The sequence below is a fragment of the Odocoileus virginianus genome, chromosome 1 (assembly GCF_023699985.2).
Source record: "Odocoileus virginianus isolate 20LAN1187 ecotype Illinois chromosome 1, Ovbor_1.2, whole genome shotgun sequence".
NCBI classification, from domain to species: domain Eukaryota; kingdom Metazoa; phylum Chordata; class Mammalia; order Artiodactyla; family Cervidae; genus Odocoileus; species Odocoileus virginianus.
The window spans coordinates 88,866,211-88,886,840 of record NC_069674.1 but is presented as its reverse complement, the minus strand read 5'-3'; the positions used below and the strand labels follow the sequence as shown (position 1 = coordinate 88,886,840).

General features: G+C 36.4%; 1 protein-coding gene across 10 annotated transcripts in view; it reads right to left on the bottom strand.

Annotated features, from left to right (window-relative positions):
* AGMO (alkylglycerol monooxygenase) overlaps nucleotides 1–20,630 on the bottom strand; it is a 365,218-nt gene that overhangs the window by 125,042 nt on the left and 219,546 nt on the right. Inside the window, exon 13 of one of the 10 annotated variants that reach the window (XM_070470710.1) lies at nucleotides 4,113–4,494. The exons of the other annotated variants lie outside the window; for them this stretch is intronic. Coding sequence (XP_070326811.1) covers nucleotides 4,444–4,494 — 51 coding nt within the window. The 3' untranslated portion in view covers nucleotides 4,113–4,443. Of the gene's footprint in view, nucleotides 1–4,112; nucleotides 4,495–20,630 lie in introns of those variants that run through there. 10 annotated transcript variants of the gene reach the window in all.

Genomic DNA, 20,630 nt, shown 5'->3' with positions numbered 1-20,630 from the left:
TAGGTGATTAGAAAATAGCAATCTGTTGTAACTTCAACTTTGCTCTCCCCTGGGGCAGCGGATTATTCCTACATCATAATATCTGTTAGCTAATACCAAAGGCTTCACCCAACTTCAAAGCAGAGATATTAAAGGCTCACTTTCCACTACGAGCAGGTGTATTTTTATTAGCTTTCTCTTTCAAAATTGCTATGACTTCACTTGCAGATATCCCGCCAACAGCCATTATTGAAAGCCTTACTATAATTGCTAAGTTACATGCAACGTCTGAAGCACAAAACCAATGTCACTTGCAGCCCTCTAACAATTGACTGAAACCAAGTGTTACATCATTAAAGCTGAATTACAACACACCCATGGCGTTTTTTCCATGTGTGCTATTTTAAACAATAGTAGAGAAAAACCTGGCTATAAATTCACAGATCCCCAATTTGTTCAGATTCATGAACAATAAGAGCTGTCCTAGCCTTTTCTGGCTCTATTTTAGTCAGAAATGTCATGCACCAAAATTAAATGTCTGTTTGGATTTTATTGGAGATGGAAATGCTAGCTTTATGTTGTAAATTTAAACAACCTGCCACAAAAAGACCCTTGCATTTGTATCGCTTGGGCTTGGGAAGGCATATTCATCTCTAATTGCTTAGGGTAACACAAATAAACTAATGTAAAGTGTTCAGTTTCTCAACGGGTGCTGTGTAGAATAAATCAGATGAAGTGATGATGGCATGGGTTTTCAGTGGGTTCAGACTGGATTTCTTTTGTTTGATAGAGTTGGATGCGGAATCAATGTATTCAGTTGTTGCTAATGAGTAGGGGGTTTTTGGAAATTCATAAAAATTCAGTAAGACATTCATTAGTGTTGGTAAAAAGAAATATTAGCAGTATACTTGTATAACCTTTTTTTTTTTTTCTAATTAGGTTCAACTCATACCATCGTTTGGTGATCTAAGTGGAAATATTTCTTCTGTCACAGTGGTACGCAAAGCTATTATAATTACTTTTTAGAAAGGTCGACAACTTTTTTATTTGGCTTCAGCGATTTTATGGTGCCTAGATTCCACCGGAAAATATTTAGTCACTCACTTACTTGGATAGAAATCCATCACCTGGAATAGAAATCATGGCTAATGTGCCAGCATCTTTGTGCAGACAGGCCTGAAAATATATACTAGGCAAGGCCACTGCCAAATGACTTGTGTCTGGCCAGGACTACCTTTCAAATGCTCTCTGCATACCAGTTACTGTTAAGATTTATTGTAGCATGTGTAGATAAATATACTTTAACTTTCATACCCATAACTTAGATAATACAGTAGCAGTCTACACTCTGCACGTTACCTGTCTTCAGTTTTAATGCAGTAGCCACTAGAATATTCAGATTTCTCACCAAAACTTAACAGTAGTCTTCATATTACTTTAAATAGGTTGCATTAAACTGAGTGTAGGAATTTCATATATACTTACATGACTAATTCTTAAAGACTTTAGCATCTTAAATCACTACCATGAGAAAATATTTATGTATTATCATAAGCAGATCTGCTCTAAAATACATGAGAGAACTGGGGCCCTGGAAAAATATATACTAATCTCAAAGCTAAGTGCTTTGTCAGGCAAAATGAACTGCTCCTGTACTCCTTACTATTTAAATCCTTGCATTCACGTGAAAAGCAAATAACCTCTATTCACACATAAACACAAATACATATAGATCAAATACTTGTATGGGCCATCACTTCTACCACATTCAATTCACATCACAAATGATGACAGCAAAAGAAATCCATCACACCTACCAACAGAGCAACAACAGAAAAACCCCAAAACTATGCTCTCACCACAAATATATGTCCACCCAGTTCTTTCCTTTATTTAGAAAACCTCAGTGCCAATTGAATCAAAGCAACCATACTATTTCGGGGTTTTTTTGTTTTCTTTAAATTTGGCGGATACTGTTCTTTCCTATAAAATTGGTTGACTCAATATGGAAAAAAATATCCACCATTAACTTTCAGCATCCCCTCTTGTTATTCTTCATCTTGAATCCCAGAATTAATCTTACTGAGTCATGTTTAAGGATCGCTGTTGAATAAAAGATATTCTATGAAACTATCTGCTCTTTGGGGGAAATTTGTCATTTCAGTGCGTGCCATATTAATCACATTCTTTAGATTCTAGGATCTGGGCTGTTATATTCATCTTCAAGTATTTGGAATCTGACTACTTTGCGTGTTTCATACACATTGAGAAAGTCACAGAGAAACCAAACTATGATGTACTTCCAATTTAGACTTATCTACCAAGTTCTAAGTTGTAGTGTTTACATTTATTAAGTAATTTCTTAGTAAGCCCTACACATACTTCGGCAAATCAGGATGGCCTAGACTGTATTTGCATTTAGACTGTAATTTTCTGAAACCACATAAACAAAACCATTTTGACACCTGGTCCTTTGGAGTTCATGAACTTCAACATCTGAAAACATGTGGAGGATTGTCAAACATTCCAGTGCCCTCCCTGGGGGCAAAACATATGTATCCGTGTATATCACAATGTCAAATGCCATCAAGTTTCCTTCAGAGAAAGTAACTGGGTTCTTTTATCGTGGCAGCAAAATGTCCCAGCTCTGAGTCTGTGCGATAAGGAGCAAACGCTCTTCAGGAGACAAGAGCAAAGGGCAACCATGGGCTTTCTAAAGTTGGAGTCGAGTACACCCACTGTCTCTATGTTTTCTTTCATTCGAAACCCATAAACAGTACTGAATATTGAAGGCAGAAGTATACAAGAGGGAAGACCTTAAGACAAAAGTCACATTCCAGTAACAGAACATATTTTCTAATTATATAGAATTTACATTCTCAGTCATTCTGGCAGGAGGATAGGACAAATTAAAAAGGGGAGACAGTGGAGAAGGAAATGGCAACCCATTCCTTCTTACCTGGGGAATCCCATGGACTTCCCGGTAGGCTATGGTCCATGGGGTCACATAGAGTCAGACAGGACTGAGTGACTAAACAATAAGATGGCAGTTCTAAGCAATATGTGAGAGCAAGAGTTGTGAGGAATTGGGAGTTGGGGCTAAAACAAAAACCTTACTGTTTACAGATGTGATTGTCTATTTAGAAAAACCAAAATATAGGCAAATATTTAAAGAAAAGAAAATATAAGGTGGGGGAGACAGGCAATGAGAGGAGCCATTACCCATTAAACAAGAGTGTGTCCCCTCACCTACCAAGCTAAAGGGGGCACAGTGACATCCTGCCCACTGCTCACGCCTCTACATGTCAGAGATCTTCCACACTGAGCAAAGGATTTTGGAAAAGGGGACAGATGGAAAGACTGATTAAATCCACCCTTACCTGCAAAACAGGCAGCTTCTCCCCAGAGAAGAGCTCTCTGTAATTCTGCCAGGGGACATGGAGGGTCAGGCGCAACCCACCTGCTCACCCTGCACATCTTAAAGCTTGCTAGCAACATGTTGACAAAATGCAGCCACCGCCGCCGCCGGCCGCCGTAGCTCTCAGGGGTGAAATCTCTTTAGCAGTCTTTCGTCCACCTGTCTCTGCGTGTAGTGACTGGCTGCGTTGTGTCAGCTGTTTTCGACATTTACCAGATTGCTGGCCCTTTTGACCACGGGCAGATAAATTAAGGCACCTGGGCTCCACCTTCCCAACTTTGAGCAGCACAAGGAAGCCACTCTCCAGTGAATTCTTAGCTCCAGCAATTAACTGAGAAAGCGATTAAAAGCTCCCAGGCAGACATAATAGAGGATCTGGGGTTTTAATTAAGAAGATTCCTTGGAGAAGGGAATGGCTACCCACTCCAGTATTCTTGCCTGGAAAATCCCATGGACAGAAGAGCTTGGTGGGCTGCAGGCCATGGGGTCACAGAGAGTCGTACATGACTGAAGCGACTAATACTTTTAGCCTTTAGCCTTAGAATGCTAGAGGGAATATGTTCTGAAAATTTTATCTCTGGTGAAAAGGACTGTTTCGCAAGTACTTTAGAAACACTTTTCTGTACATAATGGGGGGGATTTTATTTTTGCTTTTTCTATGATCTAGAGACATTCTGAAACATTGATTTCATTTTTTTTCCTCTTCATGACACTATTTTTCTTTTTTTTTTATTGAAGACAAATTCACATAACATAAAATGAATCACTTTGAGGTGTACAATTCAGATAACTTTAGTGCAGGGTTGGGTAAACACCACCCCTGTCAATTTTCAAAATGTTTTCATCACTCCCCAGAAAGGTAAAATTTCACATATTTACTTGATAGGCAAATATTTAAAAGTTAATTTATTGGTAACTGTACATAAAAGCAATATAATTTCACCTTAATCATTCAAATTATCATTACACAAATATTTTGCTGCTGTATCTCTGCTTCCGTGTTTGCTGGCGGTACCACTCTGTGAAGCTCTGACCTCTGATTATATTTATCTGCTTAGAAGGTCAGCACCTGACAGCTCGGTTGGTAAAGAATCCACCTGCAATGAAGGAGACCTGGGTTTGATCCTTGGATTGGGAAGATCCCCTGGAGAAGGGAAAGGCTACCCACTCCAGTATTCTGGCCTGGAGAATTCCATGGACTTCACAGTCCTTGGAGTCACAAAGAGTTGGACACAACTGAGAGACTTTCACTTTCATGAGACTGATGCATTGCCTACTGCGCTAAGGAAGCAGATGGAGATGCACCTTTAAAACTTCCATGGGTGTATCTCCACAGGCCTCCTCCCTCCCTCACTGCAGTCTCTACTCAGAAACCATACTTTTTATGCACCCTAAAAAGTAAACTAACATAAATATATTTTGTGGCTTATAAATGAGTGAACATATAAAGGGATGAATGAAAGTATATTTCAAAAAAGGGTAGATTTCATGAGCACCTACTCTGAATCTTTCATTTAAAATGTAGTGTAGGGACTTCCCTGGTGGTCCGGTGGCTGACTCCAATTTCCCATAACAGAGGACCCAGGTTCAATCCCCAGTCTGGGGACCAGCTCCCACATGCCACAACTTAAAGAGTTCCAATCTCGCGACTAAAAAAAGAGACTGCATGCTACAACTAAAGATCCCACATGCTGCAATGAAGATCAAAGATCTTGCATGCTGCAACTAAAACCTGGTGCAGTCAAATAAATATTTTAAGGACTGAAAAATACATAAATAAAATAAAAATATAGTGTACAAAATGAATCACCTTCACCAAATCACATTGCCTGCAAGTATTTGCATTTGTTAGATCTTAACACAGATCAATGTTTGGCATAAGAAGTTGAATTTCACCTTCATACAGAAATGAAGAACTGGCAATACCAACTTGTAATTTTATCTCTTCTTTCATGTACAAATTGGTTAGAATGCTAACTGGTGGTTCTAAAACAAATCAAACATTTGTTTCACTTGGGAATAATCAATATATAGCTCAATTAGATTTACATGTATTCAAATAAAGAAATATGAGCACTGAGATTGTTTTATGTCTGCATTTTTGTAGTTAGAATAATATAAGAAACCTAACTTGCCTCTCCAACTCATCAGTTCCCATGGATCTTTAAATAGCTATGTCCTAAATTTGCATCTCCAGCTTAGACAACTCCTATTATTTCCAAACTTACATTTCTCCACTTAGATACAGAGTAGGCAATTAAATATATATCTGAAATTCAATGGAGAAACCAGGAAGCAGTACAAAAGATTTAACATCGATAGCTTTTAGAACGCAATGAAATCTACAAGAATAGGGTAAATTGCCCTGGGTTGCAAGTAGATAACACAGAGTAAAAATTAGCAAACTGAGCCTGAGACTCTATGAAAAAAGATGGTCAGAAAAAAGTCAGTTCTTGCAGCTGAAAAGGAAGGGCTAGTAGGCCAGGAATAAAACTCACAGTGGAGCATTGCTGTGGAAATCTGAGCAAAAAGAAAGAGGGAAAGGTCAAGGTTGTTTCTCCAAAATCAAATTGAAGTAAATTCATGAATGTCTTCCAAAGTCTTTCCCACCTAAGGAGAGTTAACTTGTTTTTAAAACCCAGTGTTAATGACTTTACTGATAACTTCCCACTATCAACAACTTCCATCATTCCCCATCACTTCTGCCATTAGTTAGACCAGAGTTCATATCATGACCTCCCAAGGTTTCAGGCAGATTCATCAATAAAAGTTCTCAGAATAGGAATATTTTTAGGAAGTCAAAGGATTTGAGCTTACTGTCCTGATCAGACCTTTAAAAAATATCTTATTTCATTAACGTATATATTTATACAGGAATTATCATATACATGTAAATATCCTCATCAACACAGTCATTATTATTCTTTGGGAGACAGAATAAGATAATATTACATGGGAATATAGTATAATAGCAAACACACAGATAGCAAAAAGGTTTGAATTCTACAAATATAACTTGTACTCATATGGCCTTGGACAAAATTAACTTTCTGGGTCTCAAATTCCTTATCTTAAAAGTATGGATAATAATATATACTAAATGATGCTGTTCAAGTGTTGAAACTGTTAGTCACTCAGTCGTGTCAGAGTTTTTGCAACCCCAAGGACTGTAGCCTGCCAATCTCCTCTGTCCTTGGAATTCTCCAGGCAAAAATACGAGGGTGGGTACCCATTCCCTTCTCCAAGGGATCTTCCCAACTCAGGGACCAGACTCTGGTCTCCTGCATTGCAGGCGAATTCTTTACCATCTGAGTCATCAAGGAAGCCCAAATGATGCTGTGAGTAAATGAAAATGCAAACTTAGAATGGAATAGACACTTGGTAAACATCAGTGGCTTTCACTTGAATGCATGTTTTGCCTTTCTGGAATCTGAGATGGTACCTAATAATAATTACACACATGAAAATCTTTCAGAAATATTTTCCTACAGCAATTTATTAAAACCTAAATTATATTTGATATGTTACAGTCCAAGGAATGCCTTGCAATAGTGTATTAACATAATAATATATGGTGTATTTCACAACTCTCCACTGTAAAATGATCCATTCTATTTATTACCATCTTTTATACCTTTTTGTCTTAATATATTCGATATAAAATTGCCTTTCTGTCAATGAGAACTTGAAGATTCTACTGGTTCATTCACCTTTATTTCATACATAAACTTTAAATAGCAAATTACAATAACTATAGGCAATGTTGTATCAAATATTTAACTCATTTCCTAAGTTAAACACCTCTAAGTCGCCAGCATACCTCTAAGTCAGTTGGTCCCCAATCTTATCGGCACCAGGCATGGTTTCATGGAAGACATTTTTCCATGAACTGGGGTGAAAGTTGCTCAGTCGTGTCCGACTCTTTAAGACCCCATGGATGTACAGTCCATGGAATTCTTCAGGCCAGAATACTGGAGTGGGTAGCCATTCCCTTCTCCAGGGGATCTTCCCGACCCAGGGATCGAACCCAGGTCTCCTGCATTGCAGGTAGATTCTTCACCAGCTGAGCCACAGGGGAGCCCTATGGACTGGGCTGGGGAATGATTTGGGGATGATTCAAACACATTTCCTTATTGTACACTTCATTTCTGTCGTTATTACATTAGCTCCACCTGAGATTATTAGGCATGAGATCCTGGAGGTTGGGGAACTGTGTTCTCGGTGATACGAAAAGTAAGGCAAAGAGCCCGGAATATTTGGTTTGTAAGATTTTTAAATACATGGAGTCAGGGAAAGCACTAACAGAATTTCTAGCAGGTCCAGGTTCACTTTTTGGCATTTAAGAGATCTTATAATCTTTCAGGACTGGTTACTACCAAGGAAAAGAAATATAACTCAAAGGATCAAATTATGAAAGTAACGCACACAAAAACTATCATGTACACAATATCTTACCAATGCCCTTACGTCACCTCACTACTGTTGTTTTTGTATTTGTATGTGTTTGAAAATGACATGAGCTTTATAGTTTCCACTTACATTTTGCTGTAATATCGACCATAAAATCGCTGCAAACCTATGATATTAGTGTTGACCTTTCAAAAATGATTCTGAATCACAGAAAGGTGAGAGAGAGATCCATTTACCACAGTACTGAAATAGTGGACAAAATTTTCCCTCTGGTAGTATGTCTTTAAACATGGCTTAAAACGTGAAATTTGTACTCACTCCTGCACATATGTGAATCAAGGTTTATAAAATAACATTTTTCCTTTGACTATCCATAAAATCACTGGAAGATGCTGGCTATCATTTTCCTCTTATAGACTAGGGAATTAAAAAAAAAATTTGGTAATCACTAGGGCCGATATGAATAAAAATATACAATTCTAAGCTTAAGAGTTAATCATGAATTTCTTGGTTATTCATTTTAAAAATGGCACATATTTTTCATCACTGATATATCTACACTGTGAAATCTTAGTTGCTCAGTTGTGTCCAACTCTTTTTGATCCCATGGACTATAGCCTGCCAGACACCTCTGCCATGGAATTCTCCACACAACAATACTGGAGTGGGTAGTTATTTTCTTTTCCAGGGGATCCTCCCAACCCATGGAATGAACCCAGGTCTCCCGCGTTGCAGGTGGATTCTTTACCAGCTGAGCCACAGGGAAGCCCAAGAATACGGGAGTGGGTAGCCTATCTCTTCTCCAGGGGATCTTTCTCACCCAGGAATTGAACAGAGGTCTCCTGCACTGTAGGCAGATTCTTCACCAACTGAGCTATCAGGGAATCCCAATCCTAGTTCAAGTCACTGTCATATCTCACCAGAATTACTGCAATTAGTCCCAGATGTACTTCTTGTCTCTTACTTGTTCCCTACCAATTCCTTCTTTACAGAATCTTTTCAGTGATCATATTAAAATATGAATCTAAGCAAATTCTTTAGTGGTATAGGTAATAGTGTCCTGAGGACAAAAGCCCAAGCTCCTATTTTGTACTCTATACTTCTTTCCCTACTATTGTCCTTTTCATTTTTCTAATACTATCCCTTGGGTTCCTCCACTCTCACCCCACTATAGCCTTCAAGAACTACGGTCAATTCTCCAACATGACAAGCATTTTCTCACCTACTAGCCTTGGCCCCAGCCTTTTGGTCTGCTTGACACATCCCACCTCGTAACTCTTTGGCTGGTAAGTTGCTACTCATGCCCAAGGTACACATCATCACCCCAGGAAATCTCATCCCACACCACCACTGGATTATTTGTTTTTCTTCTTTTTTCTCTCAGAGCACAAGGTGCATAACTTTAACAGAGCATTTATCAAACCCTACTCCAATTACTAGTTTATTCGATCATCTCCTCCACATTCTTAAAGACTGGGATAAGGTCTCATCTGCCATTTCTCTTAGTATCAGTCTCAGTACCCGATTCTGGTGATGTCCTTGTTGTTTTCATCATCAATAACAAGATAAGTTAGGACTTGATAAATATGTACCATGCAGCAAAACTACTGTAAGGGCTTTACATCCAATATTGGATTTAATTCTTGCAAAAATTCTATCCTTATCCCTAGGAAGCTTGAAAACTTCCTAGCATTCATACAGTTTGTAAATATTAATATCAAAGCCAGAACCCAAATCAAACTTTGTGCATTCCCACTCTCTGTTCCTAACCTCTATGATAAAAATCCCAGTGCAAAGTTGGTACTTCATATTTCATGACCATGTGATTGATGGATATATTAAAATCCAAGTAAGCTGAATGAAACATCAGTGCTTTAATAATAAAATACTAATTCTTAATAAAAGTGCTAACATTATTGTTCAATATAATTAACCATTTTCCTTATAATTCAAAGAGAGGATCATTTAAATAGATTTTATTGTTAATAGTAAGAAAAATACTCTTCTTTCTTGGTAGATGTAATTAAAAAAGATGTGTTATATTCAGGTACATTTCAAAGCCCATTGATAGTATTCTTTGTCCTATAAAAACTATACCCTTTAAACTGGAAACAGGCATCTCAAACTGCATATATTGTATATTAGGTTTCAATCAGCAATGTAAACAATGTAATATAAGCATTACATGGACTTTACATTAAGATAAACCAATCCACTTTTGCCAAGACAGATGTAATCACTCAAATCCCATTGGGAAACAAGTAACTGCATTATTTGGTTTAGGTCTCAAGTACTTTATTTAGTAAACAACTTGGGCTTTGTATATTCATTTCTTCATAACACCTATTTCCCACATTTAAACATTACAAAGTGTTTCAAGAGTTCTGGGCTTAGGATTCAATGGTAAAGCATGACATTTGTTAATATTACCTCATCAAGCAATTTTTATTTGACAGTTATGGGGATAATTTACTTTAACTATGCTTTCTTGCATAATACCTAAATAATAAGAGGAATATTGTTTTGTTATACCTTCTTTACATTTCAAGATCCCTCATTTTTCTAAATCACAAATATAGAAGTAAAACATAAAGCAATTTTTTAAAGTTATGCTCAAAAAAATTCAACAATTTTATTTTAGTCAAGATGTTAATCTTTAAAAATTATTCAAGGGTTAAAATCAGACAAATGAGTATATTCAACACATGACTGAAAAAATGTGATTTCAGTGTTGATTATAAGAAAAAAGCAAAGCTGTCTACATTGAAGTACAACTTATTTTTTAAATTAGATCCATTTGTTTGAATTTATAAGTAACCACTTTATATATCTAAATTTATAAGCTTTAGTGTATTATATTTATTTCCTATACACTCATGGAAAAAATTACTCTTTGGTGTATCAATAAGGTCATAAAAATAGGTAGCACATTCACATGAATCATACTTTAAAGATTCTTTGAAAAGTTCCCTTCCACATCTGTTCTTCTGCCATGCAATTCCTCTCCCCAGAGCATTCTAATGTTATTATGTGTGTGTGCGTGTGTGTGTGTGTGTGTGTGTGTACCTCCTGACAAATTTTATGCACATACAAACCATAAATAATACAAATACCAAAAGACTTAGATCTTTGTCTGGGCTCCACACTAACCATGTAACTCTGGACAAGACACTGAGTCTCTTAGATGTAGGGTACATCTCTAAAGTACCAAAAAGGATAATTCAGTTTCTTCCAATTCTAAAATAGCTCAAATGATGAAAGCTGACAATAGTGGTTTATCCCTTCATTTATGTTTGCCTTAAAGTTGAAATATCGTCCTTTAATCTATAAAGGTAAACTACTCATTTTTTTCCCATAGCACAAATTACAAGTACTCACATGCTGTCTGTAAATTCTATTTGCCTGTCCTTCTTGATGTTTATGATCTGAAAGAATCAAAACCCTTCACAGAGGCACATTCATGGGCTCAAAACCATTCTTTGGCTTCAACTCATTGATGTTCAAAGGTTATGCCAGTTCAGTGTTGCCAGATCGTCAAATTTTTCAAGAGAAATTATTAATCTGGGTTCTTAAAAGTATCCTGATTTTAAATGTTGGTAAAATATCAGAAACCTTTAAAGTTTTATTGAAAAATAAGTGACATATATCACTGAGTAGGTTTAAGGCATACAGCATGATAGTTTAATTTACATGTATTATGAAGTAATTACCCATGGTCTTTGCCAGATGATCAATACCAAAATCTGATTGATTATATTCTTTGCAGCTGAAAATGGAAAAGCTCTATACAGTCAGCAAAAACAAGACTGGGAGCTGAATGTGGCTCAGATCATGCACTTCTTATTGCCCAATTCAGACCTAAATTGAAGATATCGGGGAAAACCACTAGGCCATTTAGTATGACCTAAGTCAAATCCCTTATAATTATACAATGGAAATGACAAATAAATTCAAGGGATTAGCTCTGATATAGTGCCAGAAGAACTATGAATGGAGGTTCATAACATTGTACAGGAGGCAGTGGCCAAAACCTTCCAAAGAAAAAGAAATTCAAGAAGGCAAAGTGGTTGGCTGAGGAGGCCTTACAAATAGCTAAGAAAAGAAGTGAAGCAAAAGGCAAAGAGAAAGAGAAAGACACTCAACTGAATGCAGAGCTCCAGAGAATAGCAAGGAGAGATAAGAAAACCTTCTTACGTGAACAATGCAAAGAAATAGAGGAAAACAATAGAATGGGAAAGACTAGAGATCTCTTCAAGAAAATTGAAGATATCAAGGGAATATTTAATTGAAAGATGGGCACAGTAAAGGAAAGAAACAGCAAAGACCTAACAGAAGCAGGAGAGATTAAGAAGAGGTGGCAAGAATACATAGAAAAACTATACAAAAAAAATCTTAATGACACAGATAACCATGATGGTGTGGTTACTCAACTAGAACCAGATATCCTAGAGTATGAAGTCAAGTGGGCCTTAGGAATTATTACCAAGAACAAAGCTAGTGGAGATGGTAGAATTCCAGCTGAGCTATTAAAAATCTTAAAAGATGACACTGTTAAAGTGCTGCACTCAATATGCCAGCAAATTTGGAAAACTCAGCAGTGGCCATAGGACTGGGAAAGATCAATTTTTTTTTCCAATTCCAAACATGGGAAATGCCAAAAAATGTTCAAACTACCATAAAAACACATGCTAGCAAGGTAATGCTCAAAATCCTTCAAGCTAGGCTTCAGCAGTATATGAACCAAGAAGGTCCAGATATACAAGCTGGATTTAGGAAAGGCAGAGGAACCAGATATCAAGTTGTCAACATCTATTGGATGTTGAAAAAGCATGAGAATTCCAAAAAAAAAAAAAAAAAGAAAGAAAGAAAAAGAAAAATCAGGAGAATTCCAGAAAAAACCTCTTCTGCTTCATTGAGTTCACCAAAGCCTTTGACTACGTGGACAACAAGAAACTGTGGAAAATTCTTAAAGAGATGGGAATATCAGACCACCTTACCTGTCTCCTGAGAAACCTGTATGCAGGTCAAGAAGCGACAGTTAGAACCAGACAAGAAGCAATGGACTGGTTTAAAATTGAGAAAGGAGTACATCAAGGCTGTGTATTGTCACCCTGCTCATTTAACTTCTATGCAGAGAACATCATGTAAAATACTGGACTGGATGAACCACAAGCTGGAATCAATAATGTCAATAACCTCAGATATGCAGATGATACCACTCTAATGGCAGAAAGCAAAGAGGAACTAAACAGCCTCTTGATGAGGGTGAAAGAAGAGAGTGAAAAAAACAGGCTTAAAAATCAACATTCGAAAAATGAAGATCATGGCATCCATTCCCATAAATTCATGGCAAATAGCAGAGGAAAAAGTGGAAACACTGACTAACCAATTTTAATTTCTTGGTCTCCCAAGTAACTGCTTATGTTGACTGCAGTCATTTATTAAAAGATGCTTGTTCCTTTGAGGCAAATCCAAGACAAACCTAGACAGCATACTAAAAAGCAGAGACATCACTTTGCCCACAAAGGTCCATATAGTCAAAGCTATGGTTTTTCCAGTAGTCATGTATGGATGTGAGACTTGGCTTATAAAGAAAGCTGAGTACCAAATGACGCTTTTGAGTTGTGGTGCTAGAGAAGACTCTTGAGAGTCACTTGGACAGCAAGGGCATCAAACCAGACAATCCTAAAGGAAATCATCTGTGAACTTTCATTGGAAGGACTCATGCTGAAGCTGAAGCTCCAATATTTTCACCACCTGAAGTGAAGTGCTGACTCCTTGGAAAAGATCCAGTGCTGGGAAAGATTAAGGGCAGGAGGAGAAGGAGGCAATAGAGGATGAGATGGTTGGATGGCATCATCAACTCAATGGACATGAGTTTGAGTGAACTCTGTGAGAGAGTGAAGGACAGGGAAGCCTGGCGTGCTGCAGTCCAAAGGGTCACAAACAGTCAGACATGACTTAGCAACTGAACAACAATTACCACATTAGATTTAGCTAACATCCATCTTTTCATATTGTTTTTATTTTTTAGCCACTAAGTTGCATTAGACTCTTTTGCCTCCCCATGGACTATAGCCCACTAGGCTCCTGTCCATGGGATTTCCCCAGATGCCCATCAGCAGACGAATGGATGAGGAAGCTGTGGTACATATACACCATGGAATATTACTCAGCCATTAAAAAGAATTCATTTGAATCACTTCTAATGAGATGGATGAAACTGGAGCCCATTATACAGAGCGAAGTAAGCCAGAAAGATAAAGACCATTACAGTATACTAACACATATATATGGACTTTAGAAAGATGGTAACGATAACCCTATATGCAAAACAGAAAAAGAGACTCAGATGTATGGAACAGACTTGTGGACTCTGGGAGAAGGCGAGGGTGGGATGTTTCAGGAGAACAGCATTGAAACATGTGTATTATCTAGGGTGAAACGGATAACCAGCTCAGGTTGGGTACATGAGACAAGTGCTCGGGCCTGGTGCACTGGGAAGACCCAGAGGGATCGGGTGGAGAGGGAGGTGGGAGGGGGGACTGGGATGGGGAATACATGTAAATCCATGGCTAATTCATATCAATGTATAACAAAAACTACTGTAATGATGTAAAGTAATTAGCCTCCAACTAATAAAAATTAAAAAAAAAAAAAAAAAAAAAAAAAAAAAATACCAGAGTGGGTTGACATTTTCTTCTTCACGGGATTATCCTGACCCAGGGATCAAACGCATGTTTCTTGCATTGGCAAATTCTTACCACTGAGTCACCCGGGAAACCCATATCTTTCATATAGATAAAATAAAAAGAAAAGAAAGAAAAAAATGAAAATAACTTCTTATAACAAGAACTCTTAGGATTTACTTTCTTAACAAGTTTTCTATATGTCATACAGCAGTGCTGGCTATAGTCATCATCCTGTACATTAAATCCCTAGCACTTATTTAACATAACTATTCACATCTTTTGTCTATTAATAGGGATATTTGGAAGGGTTTCTATTGAGTTGTATGAGTTCATGTATTTTAGCTATTAGTCCCTTATCAGATACACAGTCTGGAAATACCTTCCCCATTCCATAGGTTGTCTTTTTACTTTTTTGATGATGTCCTTTGCTGTGCAGAAACTTTTTAGTTTGATGTAGTCCCACTTATTTAATTTTGATTTTGTTGTTTCTATCATATCCAAAAAAATCATTATGAAAACCCATATCAAGGAGCTTTATTCCTGTTTTCTTCTATGAGTTTTATGGTGTCATACATTTAAGTTTTTAATCTATTTCAAATTAATTTTAGTAAGCAGCATAAGGTATGATTCTGGCTTCATTCTTTTATATGTGAATATCCAATTATTTCAGCACCATTCATTGAAGAGATTGTTCTTTCTCCTTTGAGTATTCTTATCTCCCTTATCAAATATTAATTGATTGTATATACTGGAGATTATTTCTGGGCTCTTGATACTGTTCATCTGGTCTATTTGCCATATCATACCATACATAGAGTTTTGATGACTATAGCTTTATAGCATATCAGGAAGTATGATATCACCTGCTTTGTTCTTTCCTGGAATTTCCTTGGCTATTTGGGTTTTTGTTTTGTGGATAGATATGAATTTTAGGTCTATTTTTTCTACTTCTTCAAAATATGCCATTGGAATCTTGATAGGGATTGCATTATATCTGTAGAAGACCTATGGTAGCATTGCAAAGTTAATAATATTAATAATTTCAATCCATGAACATGGATGCCTTTCCACTTATTTATGTCTTCCTCAATTCCTTTTAATATTCTTTGGTTTTCAGCATAGAAATTTCATCTCTTTAGTTAAATTTATTCCTAAGTATTTTGTTTTTGATCATTTTATAAATGAGATCCATTTTTTAATTTCTTCAGAAATTTTGTTCTTAGTGTATAGAAATACTACTGATTTTTGTATGTTAATTGTGTACGCAGGAATTCTCCTGAATTCTTTACTGTCTGTTTTGTGTATGTTTTCTTTGGTTCTTTTAATCTATAGTGTTGTTCAGATTACTGTTTCCTTGTCGATTCTCTGTCTACATAATCTATTCATTGTTGAGAGTGGGAATTAAAGTTCCCAACTATAATTGTATTACTGTTTACTTCTCCCTTTAAGTATATTAGATTTTGCCTTACATATTTAGGTGCTCTACTATTGGGTACATATATATTTATCAATGCTATATTTTCTTGAATGATTGGCCTCCTTATCATTACATAGTGACCTTCTTTATCTCTTTTTATTGTTTTTAGTTTAAAGTATATTTTGTCTGATATAAGTATGGCTATATCTGCTTTTATTTTGGTAACCATTGATTGAAATGTGTTTAAGGCTACAGTGACTCTCTTGTAGGCATGTCATTATTGAATTTGTGTTTTTATCCACTGAGCTATATAACTGTTGGCCAGGGAATTTAATCCATTTACATATACATGTAATTATTGATAGATAAGGACTTACTATTGTCATTTTGTTAACTGTTTTCTGATTATTTTATAGACCTACTGTCCCTTGTTTCATACCCTGCTGTCTGTTCTGTATTTTGATATTTTTGGTATCAGTTTGTTTAGCTTCTTTATAGTCTGTACTTTTGTATAACTGCTATAGGATTTTCATTTCTGGTTACTATAAGGCTTAGATAAAATACCTTACAATTTTAACAGCCTATTTTGAATTGATAACAATTAAGTTCAATAAAATTTCTAAACTTTACATTTCCACTTCTCTTCCCCTCATGGTTTAGGATATTGTTGTTAAAACTTACATATTTTTATGTTGTGTAACTAAAATAGATGATTGTAGTCATGGTTATTTTTACATGGTTTTTTTTTTAACTTTTAAACTGAAATTGTGAGTTATGCATCAGTATTATATTATAAAATCTAACTGTGACTATATATTTACCATTAGCAGTGAGATTTGTGCTACCCTATTATGTCTTTATGTTGTTAATTACCATTATTTTAATTCCACTTAAAGAATTCTCTTTAGCATTCCTTGTAAGGCAGGTCTTGTGATTTTGTTAGCTTAGCTTTTTTTGTTCAAACACCTTTATCCCTTCTTTGTTTCTGAAGAATAGTTTTACTATTCTTACAGAATTCTCAGTTGACAGTCATTTTCTTTTAATATTTTGAATAGATCATACCACTCCCACCTGACTAGAACAGTTTCTATTGAGAAACTCCCTGATACTCTTAGGGGGGTTAACTTTTATATAACTTTTCTCTTCTCTTGCTGCTCTTAAAGTTATTTTTTTCCATCTTGACTTTTGACAATTTAACTAACCCTATATGGGATTTCCCTGGTGGTCAGATCCAGGTTTGATCCTTAGATAGGGAAGATCTTCTGAAGAAGGGAGTGGTAACCCACTTCAGTATTCTTGCCTAGAGAATTCCACAAACAGAGGAGCCTGGTGGTCTACAGTCCATGGGGTTGCAAAGAGTTGGACATGACTGAGTGGCCAACACTTCACTTCTCTTCTTCATATGGGTTCAACCTATTTGGAGCCTTTGGACCCCATGGATCTGTGTGTCCATTTCTCTTACTATGTTTGGGTAGTTTACAACCACGGTTGCTTTAAGTATTCTTTCTATCTCTTTATCTTTGTCTTCTCCTTCTGGAATGCCCATAATGCAAATATTATATATGTGCATTGCATCCCATAATTCTCATTCTCATAGTAGGCTTTCTTCACTTCTTCTTTTTTTGACCCTCTGACTGCATAATTTCAACTATCTTGTCCTCTAGGTAGCTGAATCTTTCTTCTGTGTGGTCACATCTAACTTGAAAACCTCTATTGAATTCTTCAGTTCAGGTTTAGTATTTTTCAACTCTAGTTTTTCTGTTGCTTTTTTAAATTTTGTTTTGATGGCTGCTACTGCCTGGTCAAACTTCTTATTTTGATCACACATTGTTTTGATAGCTTTGTTTAGTTTCTGTGGTTTCTTGTAGTTCACTAAACTTCCTTTAAAAGATTGTTCTAAATTCTTTCACAGTTCATAGATTTCCATTTCTTTAGGGTCAGTTATTGAGGTTGTATTAGTTTCTTTGGTGGTGTCATATTTATATCTGGAATATACTCTATGGTTAATTGTGACACAGAGTTAATTGTAACTCTATGTGTTAATACTCTGTGAACAGGTATTCTCAAACATGTATTAATTTACTATAGCTTTGGCTAGAGTTCCTTCCATTTGCTACTTTGTAACATTTATCTATTTGGAGCCAGATAACGTACTTTTTCAGGGCCATTGTTACTGGAGTTAAACATAAGCAAAGAATTGCCCTGATCTTCTTATGAAGATTTTCCTCTGGACTAATGAAATAAGACTGAGCTAAAAGTACCATTGTAGACCGAAATCAGTCTACCATTTTATTTGTTGGTTCAGTTCAGTTCAGTTACACAGTCAGAATGTCTAACTCTCTGTGACCGCATGGACTTCAGCATGCCAGGCTTCCCTGTCCATCACCAACTCCCAGAGCTTCCTCAAATTCATGTTCATTGAGTTGGTGATGCCATCCAACCATCTCATCCTCCATCATCCCCTTTTCCTCCTATCTTCAATCTTCCCCAGCATGAGGGTCTTTTTAAATGAGTCAGCCCTTAGCATCAGGTAGCCAAGTACTGGAGTTTCAGCTTCAACATCGGTCCTTCCAATGAATATTCAGGACTGACTTCCTTTAGGATGGACTGGTTGGATCTCCTTGCAGTCCAAGGGACTCTCAAGAATCTTCTCCAAGGCCACAATTCAAAAGCATCAATTCTTTGGTACTCAGCTTTCTTTATAGTCCAACTCTCACATCCATACATGACTACTGGAAAAACCATAGGTTTGACTAGATGGACCTTTGTTGGCAAAGTAATGTCTCTGCTTTTTAATATGCTATCTAGGTTGGTCATAGCATTTCTTCCAAGGAGCCAGTGTCTTTTAATTGCATGGCTGCAGTCACCAGCTGTAGTGATTCCAGAGCCTCCAAAAATAAACTCTGTCACTTGTCTCCATTGCTTCCCCATCTATTTGCCATGAAGTGATGGGATGAGATGCCATGATCTTAGTTTTCTTGTTGGTTTTAAAGTAATGTAAATCTAATGAAAAATTATCCAGAGCCTGCAGCAATCATCCAAAGAGTATTTAGCAAGCTGAGGAAAACTTTTTTGCATTGCAATTTCCATACATCACTAACAAAATAATGGAAGAGCAAACAAAGATTTTCTAAATTATCTGCCTAATGTATTTTGATTAAACACTTCCATGTGCTTATTGTAAACCACTCATGTGCCTCACATTGAGACTTTTTCCTGTGAGGTACACCTCAGTGAATTATAATTAACACTTTAGGAGAACAAAATAGAAGGAATATATTACTCTGGTTGCTTTTTCTCTAGGCATAATGACAATAACAATTTTGCTGAATGTTGGTAGCACTCTCTATGCACAATTATTATTAGTTTTTTTACACAGCCTTTCTCAGAGAGCCCTAAAGACTTGTAAGTTCATATCATTGGTACTGGTTTTAGCATTTCAATAACCAGTGTTCTCCCATCCACAAATTTGTTACAGGTTACAATCCAATGACTTGAATCCATTTCTAGTGGCTTGGAAACCTTCTGAGCTCTATCTTCATCAGTAAGGTACCTTGTCTGGGAAATGGATTTACAACAAGCAAACTTTTGAAATCTATTTTGATTAGGCATTCATTTGGAGTGACTGTGTAGGTTGAAAATGGCACAGTGGTGATTATATGTAGGTGCAGTTAAATTCTCAGAAAGCACAATTCAGATTATTATTTTCTCTGCCCTGTCTCTTATGTTCTCACATATCATGTACAGAAAAATCTCATAGACTCAGTTCTTCGTTTCCCAAAGATTCCTCAGAATCCCATTCTTATTAGTGAATTAATCTTATGAATGTAAAACAATAGCATCTATCTTATCTGTTTTTCTTTTTAAAGTACACAGTTTGAAACCTTTAACATTGAAGTAACTTTAGAAATGGACTTCATTCCCTTGACTTTACATATAGTGAAACTAAGAACTAATGGACTTTGCTCACCTTGTTAATTCATAACAGCCATGAGTCTGGAATCTGATGCCATTTTTTCTCCATCTCATCACAGTATTTTAAATGCTTGTACAAAGCTAGGCTGAGCCAGTGTCAGACACTGTCATAACCAAACACAGTTTAAAACAAAGTACCCTCCTATGCTGCACACTAGATCAAATTCCTTACATACCTAATTAAGTACTTAATTTTGGAAGATATAATGTAAAATACAGTGTAAACTCTTGAAAATTCATATAGTTTTTAACCTGTATCAGCTAATTTCTGGATCCTTTATGTAAGCATAAAGAGAAGATAATACCACTGAGAAAGCAAACTTAGGAATCATAAGCAAGGGTGTCAGGTGATAATCCTCCATCAGCTAGAGTGTTTTCCTCTGAGATTGCATGTCCAGATGGTTATTACCAGGTTTGCAGTCTTATCTGATCCCTTCAAGGAAGCCTCCTATTTGAAAGTTTTCTTTGTCCTTGAAGAGAACGTTTCAACTGTCAATGGGTTTACTACCAAATAGTTGTATTTTGCTTTTAGATTTGAACATATTTAGAAAAAGGTGATACATGGGACATTTCATCTCAGAGAAAAGAAATAAATTAGTCACCTTTTCCTTTCTGTAACAAGTTGATCACAGGGAAGTAACTTTTAGAACGTTGTTAAAGACTACATATAGGGTTTTTGTTTTATTTTGCTCAATAAAAGGAAGTTTGGCTTACCAATAACATGAAGAGCATATGGAGG